General features: G+C 40.5%; 1 protein-coding gene across 3 annotated transcripts in view; it reads right to left on the reverse strand.

Annotated features, from left to right (window-relative positions):
* Window positions 1-24,658, reverse strand: part of PHF20 (PHD finger protein 20) — a 119,193-nt gene that overhangs the window by 63,467 nt on the left and 31,068 nt on the right. For 2 of the 3 annotated variants that reach the window (XM_033094510.1, XM_033094509.1), the window contains exons 3-5: window positions 9,660-9,831; window positions 8,470-8,554; window positions 512-591 (exon numbers count right to left, since the gene is read on the reverse strand). In XM_033094510.1, the coding sequence (XP_032950401.1) occupies window positions 512-591; window positions 8,470-8,554; window positions 9,660-9,831 (337 nt within the window). Of the gene's footprint in view, window positions 1-511; window positions 592-8,469; window positions 8,555-9,659; window positions 9,832-12,375; window positions 12,414-24,658 lie in introns of those variants that run through there. The other variant, XM_033094511.1, reaches the window with a different exon arrangement.

Raw genomic sequence — 24,658 nt, forward strand, 5'->3', positions numbered from 1 at the left:
CAAATATATGCCTGCGACAACAGAAAACAAAATTTTCAATGCTGGCACATCTAGCGCCAAGCTATTGCCAAATCCCACCGAACTGTAGCTCTGTAACCCGTGTCATGGTCCTGAGCTTAAAGACAAAGTTAGTGAGATGAGGAGGAAACATACTTAGATCTACTCAAGCAGTTTGGCAAGTTCCCTGCGATGGAGAACAGCTCTGGCCACAGGGCACATGGAGAGAGAAAAATAACGACATTTCTGAGAAAAGATGAGGAAAACAGAAACAGGTAATGGTATCCAAGTGTTTGGTGCTTTTGAAAAGAAGAAACTATGTTAAAAGGAAATGGCAGAGAGAGACAAATATTTACAATTTCTGAAAATCTGAGTATTGCTTTTTGGTGAAATCGTGTCAGATAGAGGAAACAAAGACTTTGCCAACATAAACAAACGTAATGTTTTATTTGAGAAACAAAACTACAATGTTAGCATTATTCATACCACAAAGCACAAAAACCACATTTCTCACCTGATCTTTGGAAAAAGCTTTGACATGAATATGTTTGACAGTCTGAACTACTCCATCATAAAATTTCACAGTGTAAGTACCTAAAATTCAAGAAGATATCATGATTTTAACTTGCAGTTTCATGAACGTGAAAAAACTTTTCAAAGCATAAACACAAGGGAGATCCAATCACAATAACAAACTTATGGAAATTTAAAAACTGAGAATCACACACACACACAAAAAAATTGAGAATCACATCAGTCTTACCTATGTCTAAGATAATAGTATGTTTGCCTTTCTTTTTATCTATACAGATTAAAATCCATCAAAAAACTCATTTTTATGATGCTTCAAATAAAATAAAATAAAAATTGCACTGAATTTACCAAGAACAAAGAACAAAGAGGAGTAAAACAATGGAGAAGGTGAGGAAAATGAAGATTTATTTATTTACTGGTGAATTATTAAATTTTATCATTTAATCTTTATTTTCTGGGCTTAATAGCTTTTAAACTTTCAAGGAAACATGACCATCTACTAAAGGTATAATGTTTTTAGAGGTCACATTAATCTCAAAATCCATACGAATTACCTTCATGTTAGAATATTTAAAAATAGAGACTTGGCCAAAACATTAAATGGTGCCTGCTTCATTACCAGTTTTATTCCATTAGAAAAAAAATGTCCAACAAAAATCACTCTCTGCTAAAAAGTAATAAAGCTGGAAATCTAAATAACCTTTATCTTCCCAAATAAGGCACCCGACCACAGAAGTTCTCATTAGTTACACCCAAACCAACTTTCAAACTTCTGCGTCTTAGAACCCACCGATGTCCCTTTTCTTTTTTTTTGTCCCAGGGATTAAAAAAAACAAAAATCAGTTATTCTTGTCAAGATTACCAGTGAACCAGTGGTAATTACATAATGGTTTACCATTAGTAAACATGGTCAATTTTTAGGATCAAGTTCCCACCCAACAAGGAAGGAAAAAAATAAAATCCCAAAGACTGAGAGCAGAAGAATGTAACAGGCTGGTTGCCTCCTTATACATTCTCTGCCCACCCCACCTCTCCTCCAATCCTAAATAGGGCCCTGTCAATGGCTAGCCACCTCTATTAAAAGTCTTCTTCTCTAGTGTTCAAAGTAAAATGCAACCTGAGCCCAATTATTTGCCAAAACTTATTTCTCATACCCACAAACTCAAAGTGATTAGCTACTTGCTACCCACTAAAACTGCCTTGTGATATTTCTACCTCCATACGTATCTTTATCGAGTGTTTTCCTGCCTGGAATGTGCCACTCATTGATCCTTAAGCCTCCCACTCAGATGACAAACAGTTCTGTAAAAGCTTCCTGACTTCCTAGCTACTGGAGATTTCTCCCTGCTCCAGAGCTTCTCAACGACTCATTTGGCACCCGGCCTGCACAGCCTCTCACTTAGATCTGCCTTAAAATAGAAGGCAGATCCCAACCCAAAGGCAGGCTCTCCAAGGCCAGAGACCACATTTCACACCCGTTTCTCCCTCACGTAGCATCTGGCTCACTGCAGACCAGTGCTTCTCAAAGTGTGGTCCCCAGACCAGCAGCACCAGCAATTCCTGTAACTTGTTAGAAATGCAAGTTACCAGCCCCAACCCCAATACACTGAATCAAAAACTCTGGGAATGTGACACAGAAATGTGTGTTTTAACAAGTCCTTCTGGTGTTCTAGTGCATACTAAAGTCTGAGAACCCCTGGCAGAGACAATTAGTAATTACTTACTGATCTTTATCCTAATAATTATAAAATAAAGGTGATTATTTGTCACAAGAGTCACCAACATAGAAAGAAAATGGCTAGAACACAAGCTAGATATTAAGGATATATGGCTGTGCTTGGATGGTATGGTAAAGGATTCTCATGTAGATCAGGCAGCTCAGCGCTAACTGATGAGTAATGACAACAAAAGTCTTCGTTCCTGTCTTCCTGCCTCTATGGTGAAGGGGTTGGCAAGCAACAGAGCAATCACAGGCGATGCTACGGAACTCTCAACAGACCCTTTCCAAGTAATCATGGGGCAGCTCTGACCAGCCTGGGGAATGGGGGTGGGGGCCGTAAGCACCCAATTCTCATGAAATCTTAACGATTAAGAGTACCAACAAGCCACCCAAGCCTATCCTTTCAATTATTTTATCAAGAAAGGAAATTCAGCATCAGCTACATCAAAATGAAAACTGTCAATTTTTACAGACTTGTCAAACATCCAGAAGGACGTCATTAAGTAATACTATCCAACAGTACCTTTTCAGCTATTTGAGGTCAATTTTGAAGCTTACTCTTGATGACAGTCTCAAAAAGGACACCTTAGATGAAGGGTTGTGCCCCAAGTTCCATGATAAGTCTGAAGCAGAGCTGGGATTAGGATCCAAGCCTGTCTGCTGACCTCTGACCAATTCTTCTCCCACCACCCCACACTGCCTATTCCCCAGGTCCTTTAGCCTAAAGTCCAAACCACAGACCCACAGCACAAATGGCCATTTGCAAATGACCCAAACTATATAGCCAGAGGTGCTCAGGGCCACAGTCCTTAGATGGCAATATCCCAACCCTAACCTTTTTTACTTCCAAAGGACTACAAGGGATCATCTTGAAACTTTCTCCCTTGATCATGCACACACTCTAACTTGGACTTTGGGAACAAAACAACACATCCCATGGACAACAGTGACCTAGAGAGGCCCCAAATCTACCTTAATGGTTTCATACATAACTAAAATAATGTCTTCCCATTGAACTCTCCCATGGATGGCTGACAATCAAGCTCTCCCATGGCCATAAACAACATCTACACGATAACATGTAAATGACAGAATTCAAAATAAGTGTGTCCTTAACACAAAGGTCCCCTGGCTCAGGCTCCCTTGAGAAGCCCCTGTCCTTACACCGCTAGGTGAAACAAAGCTTCCCGGCCTTGCCTCTCCGGAAGTTCAGAACTCAGCGTATCAGACAAATTACAGCATCAGTAATAGCAGAAGGGATGTAAGGACCAAACTTGAGATGTATCGCAAGCTCGTCTTCTCTAGGACCAAGGGATACACAGGTCACTCTGGATAGGACAGAGTTCTGTTGCTCTTGAAATCTACCATACCTGTGACTTCAGGGCCTTTTCTCTATCCCACTTCTTCTCCAGGAATCAGAGAATTCCAGAATGCCATGGATGGGAGACTCAGAGTTTTCCAACATGATTTCTCAAAGTACTGAGGTTTCAACAGATGTGCCTCAGTGGGTGGGCAGAGGGATGTGTACCCATCTGCAGGCACACTTTCCCTTCCCTTAGTCTTTTCTTCTCAGCAATTTTTATATAATGGGCTTAGGTTCGGTGGCCAACAATTTCAAAAAATGCTCATGTAGTCCGATTTCTTCTTCAGCTTCTAATTGCTCAAATGAGTCCAGAGCAAGGACGGTGAATTGCCTATAATCACCAAGCAGGGATTGGACTAGAGACTGTCTCCCAGTCAAGGCTCTAAAGGCACCACCAGACTCCAGAATGTACAGACCATCCACACCCACCTATCCTACCACTACCTCAGGTGCATGCGTGCATACGCATTCTCCCTCCCTCTCTTTCTCCCTCTCTCTCTCTCTTTCCTGCTCCTCCTCCTCCCCCTTCCCTCCCCCCCTCAGTGCAGTGAACACCTGCCCTAACTGACAAGTCCTGCTGTTTAGAAACACCCTGCTTCCCAGAGGCAGCGTGGTACTATGGGAACTGAAGTTCAGGAATTCTGGAGTCACACAGCCCTCCATTCAGATCCTAGCTCTACCATTTATGTATGTGCTCTGTAACCTCAAGCATTTTCGTGAGCTTAGTTCCTCATCTTTAAAATGAGGATGAAGTTGATGGCAACAACCTTTCCATGTTTGTGTGAAGAACTAAATGAGATCAGATATGGACATTGCTTAGCAAAGGGACTGTCACAGAGCAAGGGATCAATAAGTGTTCTAATTATTACCATCCCCAAGTCACTTTAAAACAGAAGCACCAACCTCTCCCCTCCATGGAAGATAAGAGCCAAGCTAGCACTGGCATAAGTGGGCCTAAATCTTCCTTTTATCTCTGGGCAAAGCTGTTCACATAGTTTCACATCCCCATGTTTCAAATAGATCAGTCACAGCATGAAGAAAACAAATAACAGTAACTGCTTCAATCAGAGACTCTAGAAATAAAACCATTTCCACAGAATCTCTCATTCTACAGACTTCACGCACTACGTCAAGGAACTGAACTGGGACGGGGGTGGGGCGCACATGGTCTAAGAATACGCATATGCATATCGGTAAGGAAGAGGGACCTGATTACCCCAGCTCACTCCGAGTTAAAGAACCACAAATCAACAGGAAGGAACAATTCCTCATTTTGTTGTAAATATGAACCTACTTTCAGTTTCCCCCGGAGATAACGCTTTGCAGAGCAAAGTCCTCCACGGCTGGGGGCACAAAGCCCTGATAGAAAAGTGGCTCTGCCACCCCCAGTGTAAAAAGGGGGGGAGCTGAGTAGCCGCAGCAAACAACTGAGGTCAACTCACCAGAGATGGCTTCCAAACTAAGATTCCCTGGAAGCAGAATTCCATCTTTTACTCCAACACAGACTGAGGGTCTACAAAACTACCAGGTGTGACTGCCTTCACACTAAACGATGCTTAATTACCACTGCCAAAGAACCATTCCAGGTGAAAAGAGCTAAATAACATGGCATTGCCCTCCTCCACAGTTTCCCAAGGCTAAATAAATAACTCCCTTAAGAAACTCTAAAGTCACTATTCAGTTGTAATTCAATCATGCCAGGCTCCCAATGCCAGCAGCCACTGCTCTCCACTCTGGCTAAAGCCCCCCACCCATCACCCTGCTCAGTCAATGCTCAGTCTCAGCAAAAACACCAGGGAGGTTAAGAGTGGCAAGAAAACCAGACCAAGCCTTCCAAAGATGAATCTACACAGTGTGACTTCGCTATATCCCGGACCTACTCCTGGCAGTGCTAACAAGACAGAATGACTTTTACAGGAAATAAAGGGGCACCGTGCCAGCAGAGCTTCTACTCACAGCGCCATTGAGCTGTGGTGGCCCCTGTTACAAATGAAACGGAGACAGGGCAGAAAATACCAGAAAAAGAGTGAAAAGAGAGCCCAGCATTGTCCCTCCCAATTCTGCAATTGCTAAAACGACTCATGATGAACTAGAAACTGTCCACTTGCTCCCACAGATAAAATCTAACCCAAAGGCAGCACCCAAGGGTCAGAACCCCACCTCAGAATATCTGAGCTCCCACAAAGACTACCTTTCCCTCAAAACACCACCCAGCCAGTTCCACTAACTTTCAGGACTTCCCCTCCCCCACGTCCTTTCTCTCCTCCCCTTTCCAATTAGTCTCCAGAACCAGTAAGGGTAGCAGCATAACACAGGACTTCAGACTCAAGAACTCAGGAAAACAGGTTCTGGCAGAAATCTCCCCTCTCTTCCAGCGTCCTTCAATTAACTAAAATTCAAGGGACAAAATTTGGAGCTTATAGAACCCATGTATTAGGAGAGCAAATGACCTTTTTAGGAACAAACAACCATTACCTCAAGACTCTCCATCCTATAATTTTAGCTCATGGAGGAAATAAACTGAAAAGATTTTTAAAACAACTTGTAAAGCTCTGGTTGCCCCAGTTTCAAAGACATTTAAAAACCTTAATTAACTATGGCTGCCAATGTGGCCAATGACTTCTAGTCCTTAAATGATTATTTCAAAGGATTTCAGACCCACTCACACACAAAAACCATTAACTGTACACAGGGGTCCCTCCCCACTCCCCTTATGATTTATCTACACCATCTGTTCCTGCCCTGCCTCCTCTGGTGGCTCCATCTCTACACCTACTTCATTCTGCCTTGAACTAGTAGGTGGTGGTGTTTTTCTTTCATCCATGCTGGCAAGCTCTGGACTCTGCAGATATTAGATACACACAGTAGGCTCCTAAGTACATCCTGCCTCCACCAAGCCACTCCCCTCTCTGTGAGAGCTCCCAGGGCTCCCCAATCCCTCTTCCTCAAACTGCCCCTCCTTTGCTAATCCCTCATCCAATCACCTTCATCTCATTTCTGTCCTCCACGTGACTCTGGGACATCACTGGAACAAAAGAAAAATGTTGCTTCCTTTCTGCTACCTTCTTTACCTATAGTTACCCATGTCACCACCCACAACTTTCATCTCCTCCAAGGGGCAGCCATGTTTTCAAGGAGGTATACCTCCAATGGATATTATTCAGGGGGAAAATAAGACTTGATCAGGATAAATCAACCTAACAGACTTTCAGGAACACATCTATGTACATGAAGAACACCTGTATTTCATATCAGATGATTTAAACCCAGTAAGAGCAGAAAAATTATTAATCTTGAAAATGAGACTGAAAAAGTGAATTATATCTTTTACAAAAGGGATTTAAGGCAGTTTAATAACATATAAGCTTTCCTCTAAAATAAGTTTTAAGGTTAATGTGATACATATGAAAATTATAACAGAGGTTTTTATTTTGAACACAAGCTTATAAAAGGAATTTAAGGAAACAAGGGACTATCCAAAAAGACAACCAACCATGAACTGGAGGATCAGCAACTGCTTAGACAACTTAGAAGACACAATCTTCCTTTGGAGGCCTGAGGATAACCGACATCTGGCACGGGAGTTAACCTACATCCATCAACCCACATTGGTCTAACAGCTGGATGGGTGGAGGTGGGGCAACAGAGAAACTAAAATTGCTGCTACGTGCAAATATATGTTCATTTTTAACCATTTCAACCTATTCTCAGACAAAATTTCTTGGTCAGCGCAAGGGCCAGCATTTAGCAGAGAGCTGATAAGTACTTGAGTAACTTCACTGAATGCAAAGTCAATCTGGCTTAGTCACCCCTAACAGTAGTACTAAGAGGCCTGATTACCCTATATAGTCACTACAGAGATCATGGACATACCGTAATCATCCTGGTAGAAAATGCTAAAAATAAAGCATCACTTGGACCCACAGTCTGTTGTCTGTGTCAAGATATTGACCACACATACCGTTTCCCCAAAAATAAGACCTAGCCAGACAAACAGCTCTAATGCGTCTTTTGGAGCAAAAATTAATATAAGACCCGGTCTTATAGTAAAATAAGAACACCCCTCCCCCGGTCTTATATTAGATTATATAAGACCTGGTCTTACAGTAAACTAAGACCTGGTATTATATTATGTTATATTATATTATTATCCTATACTGTATTACATAAGACCCGGTCTTATATTATAGTAAAATAAGACCAGGTCTTATATTAATTTTTGCTCCAAAAGACGCATTAGAGCTGATTGTCCAGCAAGGTCTTACTTTCAGGGAAACACGGTATTATTTTCATGACCCTCCTCTTGCCTTTGTACTAGCAAAATGAGCCTTTTTGGGTAACAGTTCCTGGTCTGACTCCTCACGTGTTCTAAACTCTGGCAAAGGCATCCCAACATGGTGCTCTAAATCCCAGCACCCCAATTTCAACTAGCAACTCTGATATAACAGACCACCCTCAGTCACCTTGCATCCACAAAGCACATTTTTAAGAAATGTCTGTTGGTATTCATTTCTAGGCTATTCACAATAAGAAAAAGGAATATTAGGGGCTTATTTCATCAATTATATTAGGAACTCCTAGACAGCAAGAACCCACACCCTTTCCAGGAGAGTGTCAGATGAACCACGACTGTATTAGAAAACAATGACTAAAATTAAGACGGCAAAGAATCAAACTACCCTATTTAACCTAGCTTTCTCTCCATTTATAATTTCTTCCTAACTCTTGACGTAGTGATTAATTTGGAGAGGGGACTTCTAGGCAACAAATACATTTGAAAATATATTATCCAACACTACTATTACAAACTCCCCCCTAAGTCATGAGTAAAACCATTATAACTCAAATGCCTTACCGTCCTTATTAACAGCAGTGACTTTGGCTGGATAAAAACGACAATCAGACCAGCAAGCAAGGACCTGCTCATTTATTTGAAATTCCTAAAAAACATGGGGAAAAAAAAAAAAGATCCTGTTACCAATCTAATTTCAAAGGACACACACAGAACCAGAATTCATAAAAGAGGTTGAAATTCACAAGAGTGGGAAGGGGAGATGGTGACTGGATGGAGGAAGGTATTTCTGCTGTTCAGTAGTAGGAGACACAACAGAAAGGCTGGATGCCAGACTTTCCCCATCCAAGGAGGTGCAGGCAGCGCAGCACAGCACTGATGATAATCCTACCCTGACCGTGAAAGTGGGTGTAAGAGCGCAGGACCACCAGGAAACACATGCAGTAGACAGGCTGGAAGGAAGGAGGCTACCTCATCATGAGGGAAGAAGCATTCATGCCACCTACAGCCACTCACACTTTGAAAGGGTCTTTTGCCAAAGGAAGCACCCACTCACCTTTAATATTTCATACTGTTTTCCTAGTACACAGTTTGTATTTTGTAGAATAAATACGGAGCAATCAAATTGAACAACAGTGAACAATCCTAAACGGGGGGAAGGAGGAGGCTATCGAGAGTTCAAGTTTCCTGGTCCGAGTTAAAATGGAAACCAGAATCCAGGGCTGAGTCAGATCCAAAGGCAGCAGGATCTCTATAGACGTCTCAATGTCTATTTAAAAAACTCAAAACTTCATCCTTCATTCTGAAGTCAATAAAAGCTCCAAGAATAGTGATGAAATCAATTCCAGGTTTTTCAAGGACTTATAAAAGACCTTGATATGAAGCTAGCACAATACTCAACATGGCATGACTGCTTAATAAATGATCAAGGAGCAGATCAGCTTAATAAATGACCAAAGGGACACTCGTACAGTGGTGTAAAAGAGAAATATAAGGTCCCCATTCCTCATCAATGCAGGCTCAACCAAATTAGTTTATGAGCTGACACGTCAATAACATCATACCAGCAGATGACAACTGGGATTCCTCAAGAGCCCCAGGTGCCCTGGGGATCTCAGGGTTACAACTACAGGCCTAAATAAAGATTGGTCCCCAGCTGCTACTGACTTTCATACTGAACATCAAAGGCTGGAACACAAAGTACCCAATGGCCAGTCCCGCTCAGTACAGAACTTCCCAGATCTGTTACTCACAGAAGATCCTTCCTCTTCGTGTAAACCCTCTTTCCTCAGCTGTATTTTCTCTAAAGGGCGTAAATAAGGACTGTCCCAGCAGAACCACTCATCGTAACGATGGTTCCAACGCTTGAAATGGATGAGTACTTTTCCTTCTTCGTAGTCAATATCTTCTATGTGAGCTGGATACCTGAGTCAGAAAAAAAAAAAATAAAATGCCTTTAATACCCACCCAACTTACCAAAAATGGTATCCTTCCAAACCTCTTTCCAAAGGAGTAGGTTACCAAAGTACCAAATAAATACTACCATTTAGAGGCTCTGCATAACTGGTCAAATCACAAGTTATGGAGGCTACAGACATGAGATTCGAATTCCAACCTTGATACTCCTTAGCTTATAAACTATTAGGTTAACTTTACAAAGTTCCCTCGTGTGAAGTGGAGGAAGGATACCAGCACACTGGGTGGTAGTAAAGGTTAAACAAGATAACAGATACACAAGACCTGAGCACAAAGGAGACAGGAAGTAAGTAAACATTTAACAACTAGATTATATTTTACATGTTCCAACAAATACGAATGACCATGCAAACCAGACTGTACTAGACAGTCTCAATTTTAAGGATTTTTGAAATCCATAAAGTGGATTACCATGCAGGTGTTAAAAAGAACAAGATGGTTCTATGCCATGATATGGAAAGTTCTCCCAGGATGAACTATTAAATGAAACGAGCAAGGTGCAGAACACTATGTATGGTAAGCTATTGTTCATTTTTTTAATTAAAAAGAATATTCGTATCTGCTTAAATATGCATAAAATATCCGGAAAGATAAACAAGAAACTAACAGTGCTTTCTTGTGGAAGGATGGTCAGTTCAGTAGATAGACTCTTCCAATTTCCATTTCACCTCCTTCTAGACTGAGAGCTGGGAAAACCAACAACTACATTTCCCTAACTCCCTTACAAATGGCAATCAAGGTCACAGAGACCTATGGGTTTGGAGGCAACTACAGTGGCCAGAACCAAAGCTCCAGTGCAGAGCCTCTCAAGCTTTCAAGTGACAAATCCTATAACAAATCCTCAGGGCATCTTGTTAAAATGCAGATTCTGATTCAGTAGGCAGACCAAGGGCCCAAGAGCTTTAAACAAGCTCCCAAGTGATACTGAGATGCTGGTCTGCAGTAGCAAGGGGCTAATGTCTAGTCACTAGCTTTCCGAGTGTCAAGCAGCAGTGGTGGAGATGGCAGTGGCAGTAGTGACTTCCTGAGCTCTAGATCACAGCTTCAGCGGTGGGTCCTTCAAACTGATACTCTAAGGGCAGCCCCCTTGAACCCCACTCCTCCAACCCTTCCAACAATTTTCTAAGTACCCAATTGCTTGTGTTAAATCCTTTTGTGGTTAAAGCACCCAGAGTGGTTTCTGTTTCCAGCATTTAAATCTGACTAAGAGGGGAACTGGGTATGGGGGACAGGGAAGGGCAAAAGTGAGAGAGACTTTTGCAGTACACCTTTCAATACTTTTTCATTTTTCAACATATAAACGTATTTATTGTTCATTCCAAAAATAAATAAGTGGTCAAAAATAAAGAAAAACAAATATTGCATGCAATTGTTCTATTAATCAGACTGCTGTTCTAGATTGAGAAACTTTAGATTCTACCAATATTTTCTCCCTACAACTTGGATTTACACCACTTCCTTCCTTTCTTATACCCTGCTGTCCTGATAAATATGTGCTACCTAAATGAATAGGTCTCCTCCTTGTGTCTGTAGACTGTGTCCTCTTCAATCCTACACGTATCTTCCAAGGCAGTGGGCTTGGCGATAATCTATCACAGTAGGTTGCAGATACTGGGCATTCAATAAATGTTCAGCATATGAATTCCACTCTTTCTATTCTTCCCAAAGGTCACATGTCCTGTCAATTCTTCAATGCCCAGGCTCTCAAGCTCCAGCTACCCATTCCAATTTCAGTAACCCACCACTTCATGTGGGTATTTCTCATACAGGACTGACAGGGTATGCTTTTCAAAATTCCTAATGGTACTATGTACACATTAGTTGCTCAAAAAAACATTAACAGAAGGAATAAACAGCCCGGAAACTAGTCTCCCTACTTCAATCCAATTGACATACAGCTGCTATCAATACAAGATGTCTTGACGACAGAATGGTTAACTGTACGATCTGGTGAACTGAGTAGTACAATTGTAGGAGACAAAAGAGGGTTCCTCCCTGCGAAATGGGGAGAAGGACATGGATAACTCAATTATACTCCTCTTGCCCTATCATTCATTCAGCCTGCCAGAGATTGGTGAGTCTTCCTAAAATAGCACAACCTGCCCTAACACACACCTATTCAAAGACCTTTCTTTAATGGTTTACTATCTCTAGCAATAGTTTTTAAACACAGGTCTTTGGATCAATGCACAAAATTAATTTTTCACAGAACTAAATTTATTTAATTTACAGAGCTTTTCTTTATACAAAAATCACATTCTTTCTAACGTTTTGGTGCTTAAATATACTTTTTAAATTAAAACAATGGTAACTGTTTTTAATACCCTTACTAAAATTATGCAGCCATTAAAAAGAATGAGGCAGCTCTCCATGTATTGATTTTAAAAGATTTCTAAGAAAAATAGGGAAAAAAAACAATAACTCAAGATGCAGAACCGTATTGAATGCACTACTATTTATTGGGGGGAAGGGAGAGAGCCAATACATTCGTACCTGTTTTTAAATGCGTGGGCTATCTCTGGAAGGATGATCAAGCAACCCGGTTTGCCTCTTGGGAGGGGAACTGGATAGTTAAGAAACTGGAGAGGAAGTATGAGACTTATTTTATTCAATGTATATCCTTTCGTATGTTTTGAATGCTGTACCATGAGCGTGTATTAACTATAAAAAGTATATCATTATATACTTATTTTAAATATCTTTATTTGGCAAAATAAAAAGTTGGCAACCTCAGGACAAATTCTTTTGAACTTGCACTGCTCATGGTCTTCTAAGAGTCTGGTAGTCTGCATCCATAGAATCAACTCCAAATTCCTAGGCTAACGACTCCACTGCATACACTCGGAGTCTGCAGGACCTTCTGGGCCCTTGGCGAGCCCAACGCTTCTTCCTCGTTCAAAACACGTTAAAGGGCACAGGCACCCCACTACCTGCAAACTACATAAAACTCTCCAGGAGGATCAACAGTAACCAAGGGGTGAGCAAGTTTCCTATGGAGAAGGTAGTTCTCCCTTCTACTCTAAAGTGTGACAAAGATGCAAGTCACTCATGGAGGATGGAGAACCCCAACTGCATTTCAGAGAATAGACAGTCGATCTCAGAGATCAACCCGTAAGACTCAAGGGATCACAACTGCTAGCTGCCTTGGGGACAGCTCAGCTTCCTCAGTCCACAGAACTTTATTAAATGACTTTGATCTGGGCAGTCAATTCCTGGTCTTGGAAGGGATTATAAGACATGTGTTCTGGCCCCTCTCCTTACGGAAAACAAGACACATGAATCAATTAAGCTTTAAAACTATTAGTGGGAATCACATGAAACTGCTGATAATCAACTGCTTTTTACCTACAAAAATACTAATTTTATCTGGTTCAACCTAAATGTTTGGACAACTATAAGTGGAGCTGGAGAAGTTGCAGCAAGGTTAACAAATGAAGAGACAAGATTGGTATCTGTATAAACAAAAAAGGGGAGAGAGAATTTCCAGCTTCAACATGTAACAGACACTGATGAGACTCTAGTTTCCAAACTAACATTGCAGCTGGGAGTCACATTTCTAATGGAAATATTAGCCAGAATGAAGCAGATATTGAACACCAAACTGATAACAAAAGGGGAGGGGAGAGGACTGAGAAGGGCCAAGAGACTTTTGCTTGTAGTCCGAATTTTTTAAGGATTTAGTTACATAATACCTGCATGTAAGTAAAAAGAAATACTTTTAAATTAAAAGTTTTAAAAAGTATTTAATGGGCAGGTATCAACCAATAGCTTCATGGTTATTGGGCTTATGTGCTGCTTGGCACATCCACAAAATAGAATATGATGCAACTGTAAAAAAATAAAATAAAATGAGAATGTACTCTATGAATTGATATAGAAAGATTTCCAAGACATATTAAGCTTTAAAAGGCAAGCTACAGAACAGTGCATATCTTATGATACCTTTTGTGTTATGAAAGAGGAAAATAGGAATATATGTGGGTGTTTGCCTGTATTTAAATAAAGAAACACTGGTAGGACGGACAGAAACTAATAATACTGGGGTAGGGTGGGTATAGGATAAAGAAGTGGAAGCACTCATTCTCAATGTATATCTTGTTACACTGGTTTTTTTTTTTTTTGAACCTATTCAAACTCTGTCTAATGTTTTATCAGTTAATTCCCTTGCAGTTAATCCTAGTTAATCCCAAATAGACTATCATATCATCTTCAAATTATGATTATACCGTCTCATTTTCAACACTGACACCTGCCATTTATTTTTCTTATACTATCAGATTGAATAGTGCTCCCAAGATGATGTTAAAAATTATTGGAGATAGTTGGCATCCTTCTCTTTAATGAACATGTCTCCAGTATTTCATCGTTAAGTATAATAACTTTAATCAAGCTTATGAAGTTTTTTCCTCTATACCTAACTTACCAAGGGTTTGTCAAGAATAAGTTTTGAGAATTTTCAGTCTTTGTTAAGATGATTATACAGCTTTTCTCTGTTACTCTACGAATATAGTAAGATTTCTTAAATTTGTTATCATTACCTGCTAAAATAAGTCATATTTGGTTGCATGTGTCATTCACTTAATAAGTGTCTGTGTGAGGTTCTAGTATATTATTGACAAGTTTTGTGTTTCTTTTATAAGTAGGATTTATCCAAGTTTCCTTGTATTAAGATCTTCCTGCCCAATTTTAGTGTTAGGCTATGCTAACCTCATAGAATAAACTAGAAAGCTTTATTTCATTTTCTATGAAACTACTTCCTCTGGAACCTTTTCATAAGATAGCTCTTGATCTACCATTTCCATGACTTCTGTGGTTATCAGTCTGGACAAGTGTTCTACCTATTCTTGAGCTAAATTTGCCTAAACTAGAGAGAGAGTTTGAAATGATCATCAGATACAATGTAAGTGTTCAAAATCTATAGTTTTCCTTTGAAGAAAAGAACTGAAAACTCAACGAAAACATTTCAAACTCAAGTTACAAACAGGACTTAAATGGCAAATACAAACACTAGATCGTTAAACACTTTATGGGGCAGAAACTATGCCCTATTGATTCCATTATTCAACAAACATTCCTAAGTTTGCATTCTGAGAAAAACTGCTAGTTGACTAAATAGATGACCAAACATCAGAGCATCTAGGATGACAACAGCCCAAGGAGAAGTTTGGTGTACTCCTTGGAATTTCCCACCCCTTTCCACAAGCAAAGAGACCAAGAACACTCTAGACCTCTGAAGGGAAAGGAGGATAGCCCTAGAATTGTCTGGCCTGTCTGTACCCATAACCAGGACCAGATGGAAGAGAGGCATTGCCCTTCCATGGCACACTTGGGCTGGAGAATCTAAGCATCTACATGTTCTCCCCTAACCCCTCTGAAGCACCTGAATGGACCCTTCTCCTTTTAAAGTACATTTCCTACCACTCTCTTCCCAGTCTCCTACTTAATTAGCCAAATCTACTTCCTCTGCTCCCCTTCAGAGGCAGCAACCAACTGGGAACCCACTTCAAACTTTTCCATAAGGTACTATAGGGTTGGAAAGTAACTTTAAAGACGACTTAGCACTTGGGTTGAGCCTGATGAAGAGAGGTGTTTGCCAAACGTTTAAATTTCTTCCAGAGTGTTCTGAATATATTAGACATTCGATAAGTGTTTATCAAATGTAATTTTTAAAGACTTGATTATGAATACCTAGAGCCATAAAACTGCAATAGGAATATACACACAAACCAAGGTGAATCGTCAAAATAAACCAATGATATCCACGTGGTGTCAGAACGACAAAAAATGGTCAGATTAGAGGGGATATACGCTCATGTGCTGTGCTCACCATGACAAAATTAAATTAGTAACAAAACAGGTTTCTACCCAAAGCCAAAAAGTATCAAGAACTCATATTTATCCAAAGTTCAACTCGGAAAGGTCAGCGAACCTAAACGTCATAGCGAACTAGGTTACTATGGGGACCTTATTTTAGGCAAGTGGTATAACTGGTCACTAAGCCAACCACAGAAAGCCAGTGTAGCCAATCAAACACAAAGGGAAAAGGAGAATGGACAAAAATTAGAGGGAGAGAAATCCGTCAATCCCACAGATATTTTCTGAGTACCTACTCTGGGCCAGGAAGTGTGCCGGCGTTTGGAAATACCGACCCACGTCTGTGAAGATGTGTGACCACAGCAGCTGGCAGAGGGAGACTGTCACGTTGCTCAGACATACCGCACACCTTACCGACCCAGTCTCACTTTACCTGCAATACTTCTCCTGCCTGTTGTTCCCAAGCAGCAGCCTCGGCTCCCTGACGACACTATCTTGAGTAGCTCCATTTCCTTCCAGCCTGTCCGTTTCCCGCTTGCTTCTTTCTTACCCCAATCTGTAATTATTTTATTTGCCCCCCTGCTTACTTGTTTATGTTTATGGCTTGCTGCCCTGGGAGACTACAGACGTCCCCTGAAGGCATCTGTCTCTTCAGCATCCTCAGGGGGAATAAACATGTGTCTATATGCACAAATAATTGTAATAAAGCATTACAGGTGAGACAACAGAAGACTACTTAAGCTAGAGTAGCACACAGAGGAACGAGAGGCTAGTTCTAGGGCAGAGGGAGAGGGCGGTGGGAGGAAAGGAAGGAAAGGCCAAAACAACCCTAGTGAAGAGGAGATAATCTCAATTCTGAAAGATGAATCGGCATTTTCCAGGTCATCACGGAGGCACTGAAGCCAGAAAGTATTTCTGGGAGAGGGTGCATATTAGTAAACCAGCATAGGACAGAAGAAGGGAAGCAGAAAACAGGAAAAGAAAATGCAGGAAACTGAAAGTGAGAAAGGAAACAGTCACTCAGCACAGAGAGCTGCACAGGAACCTTGTGGATTCCATAGCTATTGTACGGATGCTCTAAACGAGTATTTCCCATAGCAGTTCATGGACCACCAGGTGAGGCTGAACACAGAGCTGGTCCATAAGGTCTCCATGAGGAAATGTTTTATTGTGCTTTTCCATAATCTAGACCATCTGTATGAGAGCTTCCCAGCTGAGGTGACATGAATGAATTACAAGTGAACAATGACATGGAAAAGGTTGAGATGCACTGACCACATGACCACCACACACTCAAGGACTACTAACGGATTTTGGTGTATTTGTGTTTGCAATTAACCTGGCATTATATGATTACTCCCGAAAACATAGTTGTAGTAGCTTTAAAATACGTCTGCAAATTTGACACTCTGTCCTTTAAAAGGCAGAGCCTATTTAATGTGGCCTCATTTCTAACAAATAGAATGTGGTGAAAGTGACAGCATGGGATTCTAAGGCTGGTTATAAAAAGCACTGCTGCAATTCACTTCTGGACATACACCCAAAGAAATGAAAGCAGGGACTCGAACAGATTATTGAACACCAATGACAGCAGCATTATCCACACAATAGGCAAAAAGTAGAAGTAACCCAAGTGTCCGTTGACAGATGAATGGATAAACAAAATGTAATATATCCATAAAATATAATATTTATTACTCAGCCTTGAAATGAAATTCTGATATATGCTACAACATAGATGGAATCTTTAAAATATTATACTAAGTGAAATAAGTCAGTCACAAAAGGACAAATACTATGTGATTCCATGCATATTATAAAATATCAGAATAGTCACATTCATAGAGACAGAAAGTACTGGGTTGGTGCAAATGTAATTGCGGTTTTTGCACTGTTAAAAGTTTCCATTTGATATTAGACTACATTCTTTAATAAATATGGTTATGTTATACATCATTTTAATGCATATTTCTCGCTTTATTTTTTTTGCTAGTGACTTATTACTTGCTGTTTATTTTCTATGTATTTTAGACTATGGAGATGATGTTAGACAAAAAGCAAATTCAAGAGATTTTCTTATTTGAGTTCAAAATGGGTCGTATAGCAGGGGAGACAACTCACAACATCAACAGCACATTAGGCCCAGGAACTGCTAATGAACATACAGTGCAGTGGTGGTTCAAGCAGTTTTGCAAAGGAGACGAGAGCCTTGAAGATGAGGAGTGGAGTTGCCGGCCATCAGAAGTTGACAACGACCAGTTGAGAGCAATCATTGAAGCTGATGCTCTTAGAACTACATGAGAAATTGCCAAAGAACTCAACGTCGACCATTCTACAGTCCTTTGGTCGTTCGGCATTTAAAGCAATTTGGAAAGGTGAAAAAAAGCTCGATGAGTGGGAGCCTCATGAGCTGACCGCAAATCAAAAAAAGCGTCATTTTGAAGTGTCATCTTCCCTTATTTTACTCAACAACAACAAACCATCTCTCAATCGGATTGTGACGTGCGATGAGAAGTGGATTTTATACGACAACCAGTGATGACCAGCTCAGTGGTTGGACTGAGAAGAAGCTCCAAAGCACTTCCTAAAGCCAAACTTGCACCAAAAAAAGGTCATGGTCACTGTTTGGTGGTCTGCTGCCGGTCTGATCCACTACAGCTTTCTGAATCTTGGCGAAAGCATTACATCTGAGAAGTATGCTCAGCAAATCGATGAGATTCGCCAAAAACTGCAACGCCTGCAGCCGGCATTGGTCAATAGAAAGGGCCCAATTCTTCTCCACAACGTCCGACCACACATGGCACAACCAACGCTTCAAAAGTTGAATGAATTGGGCTACGAAGTTTTGCCTCATCCGCCATATTCACCTGACCGCTCATCAACCGACTACCACTTCTTCAAGCAGCTCGACAACTTTTTGCAGGGAAAACGCTTCCACAACCAGGATGTAGAAAATGCTTTCCAAGAGTTCGTCAAATCCCAAAGCATGAATTTTTACGCTACAGGAATAAACAAACATTTCTCGCTGGCAAAAATGTGTTGACTGTAATGGCTCCTATCCTGATTAATAAAGATGTGTTTGAGGCTAGTTATCATGATTTAAAATTCATGGTCGGAAACCGCAATTACTTTTGCACCAAGCTAGGATGGTGTTTACTAAGGGCTGGGGGGAGAGGAGAATGGGGAGTTACTGTTTAATGGGTACAGAGTTTCAGTTTGGAAAAATGAAAAAGTTATGGAGATGGATAGTGGTGATGGTTGCACGACAATATAAATGTACTTAAATTCACTTAACTGTACAGTTAAAAATGGTAAACTTTATGTTATGTATATTTTAACACACACACACAGCACTGCTGCTTCTTGGATTCACCATTCTGAAGGATGCCAGGTGCTATGTCGTAAGAACATTCTAGATGCCCTATGGAGTGATCCACGTGGCAAAGAACTGAGGTCTCCCGCCAGCAACCAGCACCAACTTGCCAGTGGCATGAGGGAGCCACCTTGGACCACAACGTCATGAGACCTGGAGCCAGAACCCTTTAGTTAAGCTGCTCCTGAATTCCTGACCCATAGACACTGAGAGGATAATAAATGTTTAGCGCTGTTTTACGCCACTACATTTTGAGAAAATTTGTCACACAGCAATAAATAACTAAATTCTAGCATTTTGCTCCAATGCTACTAAAAGTGGGATCCATAGATAGTATATAGGGTAGAGGCTCCAGTCCTCATGGTTTTGAGTTTGGGAAACACCGCTCTAAGATACCAGATAAGCCAACCCACCCTCGGGCTCCACCAAGGAAAGGAGAGGACTGTGGGAGAGTGAAGCCCACACCAAACCAGAGGGAGTAACTCCACATTTATGTCCAGAAAGACAGAGAACAGTACAGGTCTCATGCAAGGATACAATGTTGGCTTGTCCACAGTATATGACCTCAAGTCCCACAAAGGCTTGCTGCTCAGAGTCTTGGCTGCTTCTGAGTAAAATTAAGCTGCCCAACATTGCACACTGTGTGTGGGCTTAAATTAGAGCAGCTAGGCAGTGCTTGGCAGCAATTTGTTTGGTCCCCACACACACCCCAGAAACACAAACTGAAGAAATGTTACCTGGGAAAAAAAAAAAAAAGGAACCAGAAAGGATAACAAGTCCCTTCTGATTTCCACCCCAACATTTCACTCACATGGCTATTAATAACTAATGTGTGTAGGCTTACTCTAGGGGTTATAAACTGCCTTTACGTAGGGTATCTCACTAGATATTTACCACAATCCCATGAGGACTTAAGGAGTTGTTATTATCACTGCACCCATTTTACATTTGTGGAAATGGAGGACCAAATAGAGTGATGAGGAAGAGGTGTAACCTACATCAGTATCCAAACCTGACACTAAACCCAGAAAAAAACCTACTGCTCTTTTTTTTTTTTTAATTTATTGGGGTGACAATTGTTAGTAAAATTACATGGATTTCAGGTGTACAATTCTGCATTACATCATCTATAAATCCCATTGTGTGTTCACCACCCGGAGTCAGTTCTCCTTCCATCACCATATATTTGATCCCCCATACCCTCATCTCCCACCCCCCAAGCCTACTGCTTTTAATGTGACTTCACGTGTAAATATCTTTGTCATGATGCAGGTCCACAGAGGTGTCTCAACCATCTAAAGTCTACCCGGTGACTAACCCAGAATTTGCCTGAACTTTCCCCGAGGGGTTGGGCATTCAGGCTGCTTCCAGATTCTTCCCTACATAAACAACCTTTCTGTAAACATACAGCACTCATTTACTTCAAGAATCAGAGTGTGGCATGTGCATATTTTGAAAGAAATATACTAAAATGTTACAGTTGTTATCTCTGTGAGACCATGTGATCTTTATTTATATATTCCAGTATTTTTCAAGTTTTCTGTGGGCAATAGCTGTAACTTTTATAATTAGAAAAACTTTTTAAGAAAGGGAAAAAAAAAAGAATCAGAGTGTGCCTCTATTCCTGGCTCAGGGCAAACACCAGAAGCAAAAGATGCCTATGCACAAAAGTAACATTCTAAGCCATCCCCAGCCTTTGCTCTAGAGGGGATGGCGATGGAAGTTGTATTTAGTGAAAAACAAAGGACTGACTATTAAGCTACATAAAAACTGCGCTGTTTTGGATGCCTTAATTCTTTCCCTACCTCTTCACCACTTCCATTAATCAACATCTAACACTTCTAACTCAGGAAATCTTGCATTCATCTCTCCTCTCTTATCCTGGTAATTTCTCACCAGCAACTGTCAGTACGTCAAATGACCCCTAGGCCTCTTTCAGTACTGCTAAAGGGACTGATATAGAGACACTCTGTAAATATTTGGTTACAGAATAAACACCACTTTTCTTTTCCTAAGAGGGACGGGACAGTGTCTCTCTCCTGGCTTAAAAATCCCCTCGTTAGCCCAATTTTCTCCCACTCCTGATCTATCGCCTCTGTGGATTTCTAAGAACACACTATGTTTTTTGAGCCCTGAATACTTTTGCTTACATTGTTCCTTCTGCCTGCTTTCTCACCCTCACTTCATCCTGGACATCTTACACTTTAATCTTATTCCCTGGTATAGACCCCCAACTCCCCGGTCCCTCTCTCCCTCCATCATTCCTGCTTAGGAAAACACCAGCCCTAGGTAAATCACATTGTAGACATTCTCCACTCCTGCTTCCAGGCAGCAGATTATGGCTGGTGAATACATTCAACATGCTGATAGGACTCTCTTTAAATGCACGACCACAAATAGTGGTTCCCTGGGGGGTGGAAGGAGTTGTGTGACTGGTATGGGGAAAAATGGTCTTCTGAGGTGCCCAAAATGTCAATATCTTGATTTCGGTGGTGGTTACACATGTGTAAACATGTATAAAAGTTCATCAAGCTACACACTTAAGATCTGTGCACTCTGGTATAAATTATACCTTAATAAAAGGTTTCCAAAAAAGGAATTTTAAAGAGTAGCATCTTTGCTCTCTTAATTCAATGCCTTACAACTGTAAATTGCCATGAAAATTAATATCAAAAAGTTTTGAAAAAAAAAATCCAGGGCCTACCAGTGGATGCTGAGTGCAAAAGAGCCTGAGGAAGAGGCACAGTCCAGAAGGATACAGGAGACCAGTTAGGTGGCTATTGCCAGGGTCCAGAGATCCATGATGGGGACTTGGGCCAGGGAGGTAGGGTAGAGGTGACAGCCAGTGTCGGAGTCAAGATAGATTCTGCAGGTGGATCTGAAAGGATTAGCTGATGGACCAGATGATAGGGTGGAAGAGATCAGGCAAGGAGGCTCCAAGGGGGCTCTAAAGGTTCTGGCCTGTTGAGTTCTGTGACACTTGACTGTTTTATTTAAGAAAACAAAAAAAAACACACAAAAAAAGTACATATTACTATTGCAATGAGAAAAAAACAATACAGAGATTATCTTTTACCCAAAAATAATAATAATAATAATCCAGAGCCTAGAAGCAACGATCCCTCAGTAGGAAGGAGCACATCTAGGACCCAGATCTCAGTGTTTAACATCATGTCCAACAAAGGGGGGGGGGGGCACGGGTGAAAATGGTGAAGGGGACTAAGAAATACAAACTGCTAGTTACAGAATAAGTCACGGGTATGTAATGTACAGCATAGGGAATATAGTCAATAATAATGTACTAGCTATGTATGGTGACAGGTAGTTATTAGACTTATCATGGCGATCACTCCATGAGATTATATGTCTACTCACTATGTTGTACACCTGAAATTAACATAATATGGTATGTCAACTATAATTTTAAAATTTTTAAAATAAGGAACCAGAGCTCCTTGGAGAAACCGCTGATTCTAGGACTGAGGCAGGAATTATACAAGATGAACCTAGAATATTTTGTAGTGCCAGAAATAAGGAAGTGTTAAACACACACGATGATGGGAGTATGTCAAAAGGACACAAGAGACCACTGAAAGAGCTCCCAATGAAACAACAGGAGCAACAAAACAAATAAAGCAGTATTGGATTATAACCCAAAATCTAAAATAAATTTCTGAGTCCATACTGATATAAATAAAAAATCATCAAAAACAAGAGAACTCTAGAAACAGACATAGTCAAAAGCCTAGGAGACATGACTACTAAACATAATGCTGCATCCTGGATGGAATCCTGGAACAAAAAAAGGACATCAGGGGAAAACTAAGGAAATATGAATAAAGTATGGACTTTAGTTAATAATAATATACCATTATTGGTTCATTAATTGTAACATTTCCATCTTGCTAATAATGCTTAATCTTAGTAGGGGATACTGGGTGTGTCATATATGAGAACGCTCTGTATCATCTTAGTAATTTTTCTGTAAATCTGAAACTATTCTAAAATCAAAAGCTTATTGAAAAAAACTCCATGACCACCAACCCCCTGTAGACCTTAATGTCACTTGATAGCACCAGCAATCCTACCACATTTCTCATGTCCAATCCCTCTTCACTCTCTCAAATGACATTTCATACCTTATCTTCTTCCCTCAGCACAAGCCTTCCTCCTGATCCTCAGTCACTTAAAAAAAATAAAATCAATCAAAAAAGAATTCCCATTGCTGGTGGGAATGCAAAATGGTACAGCTACAGTGGAAAGCAGTCTGACAGTTCCTCAAAAGGTTAAACAAGTTAATTACCATAGGACCCAACAATTCCACTCTTAAGTAGATACCCAAGAGATATGAAAACGTATGCCCACACACAAACTCGAACACAAATGTTCATAACAGCATTGTTCATAAGAGCCAAAAAGTGAAAAGAATACAAATAAATACTCATCAACTGATGGAACAAATATTACAAAATATGGTATACCTATATAATGGAATATTATTTATCTATAAAAAAGAATGCTGATATATATGCTACAACACAAATGAATCTTGAAAATATCATGTTAAGTGAAGTAGCTAGCCATAAAGGAACATGTATTGCATGATTCAGTTTCTGTGAAATATCCAGAACAGGCAAATCTAAAGAGACAGAAAATATATTAGTAACCACCAACAAAACAAAGAGGCAACCAACCAAATGGGAGAAGATTATTTGCACACAACACCTCCAATAAGGGGCTAATATCCAAAATATATAAAGAACTCATCCAACTCAACAACAAAAAGATGAACAATTAAAAAATGGGCAGAGGACGTGAATAGAAACTTCTCCCAAGAAGACATACAAACGGCCAACAGATACAGGAAAAAATGCTCAACTTCATCAGCTATTAGGGAAATGCAAATAAAAACCACAATGAGATATCACCTCATCCCAATCAGAATGGCTATCATCAACAAGAAAAATAGTAACAAGTGTTGGAGAGGCTGTGGAGAAAAAGGACCCCTCATACACTGTTGGTGGGAATGCAGACTGGTGCAGCCGCTATGGAAGGCAGTGTGGTGGTTCTTCAAAAAATTTAGAATAGAATTACCATATGACTCAGCAATCCATTTCCTGGGTATCTACCCAAAAAGTCTGAAAACATTTATCTGTAAAGATATATGTACTCCGACGTTCACTGCAGCTTTAGTTACGGTGCCCAAGACATGGAAACAACCAAAGTGTCCTTCGACGGATGATTGGATAAAGAAGATTGGTACATATACACAATGGAATACTATTATGCCATAAGAAAAGATGAAATACTGCCATTTGCAACAACATGGATGGATCTTGAGATTATGCTAAGCAAAATAAGTCAGACAGAAAAAGTCGAGAACCACAAGACTTCACTCATATGTGAGATATAAAACTGAAAGCAACAAAGGAACAAGACAAACAAATAAAGAAACAAAAACTCATGGACGCAGAGAACAGGTTAGTGGTTACCAGAGGGTAAGGGGGGAAGAGGATTGGTAGAAAAGGGTAAAGGGGTCAAATATATGGTGATAGAAGGAGAACTGACTCTGGGTGGTAAACACATAAT

Source organism: Rhinolophus ferrumequinum, chromosome 23 (genome assembly GCF_004115265.2).
Source record: "Rhinolophus ferrumequinum isolate MPI-CBG mRhiFer1 chromosome 23, mRhiFer1_v1.p, whole genome shotgun sequence".
Lineage (NCBI taxonomy): Eukaryota > Metazoa > Chordata > Mammalia > Chiroptera > Rhinolophidae > Rhinolophus > Rhinolophus ferrumequinum.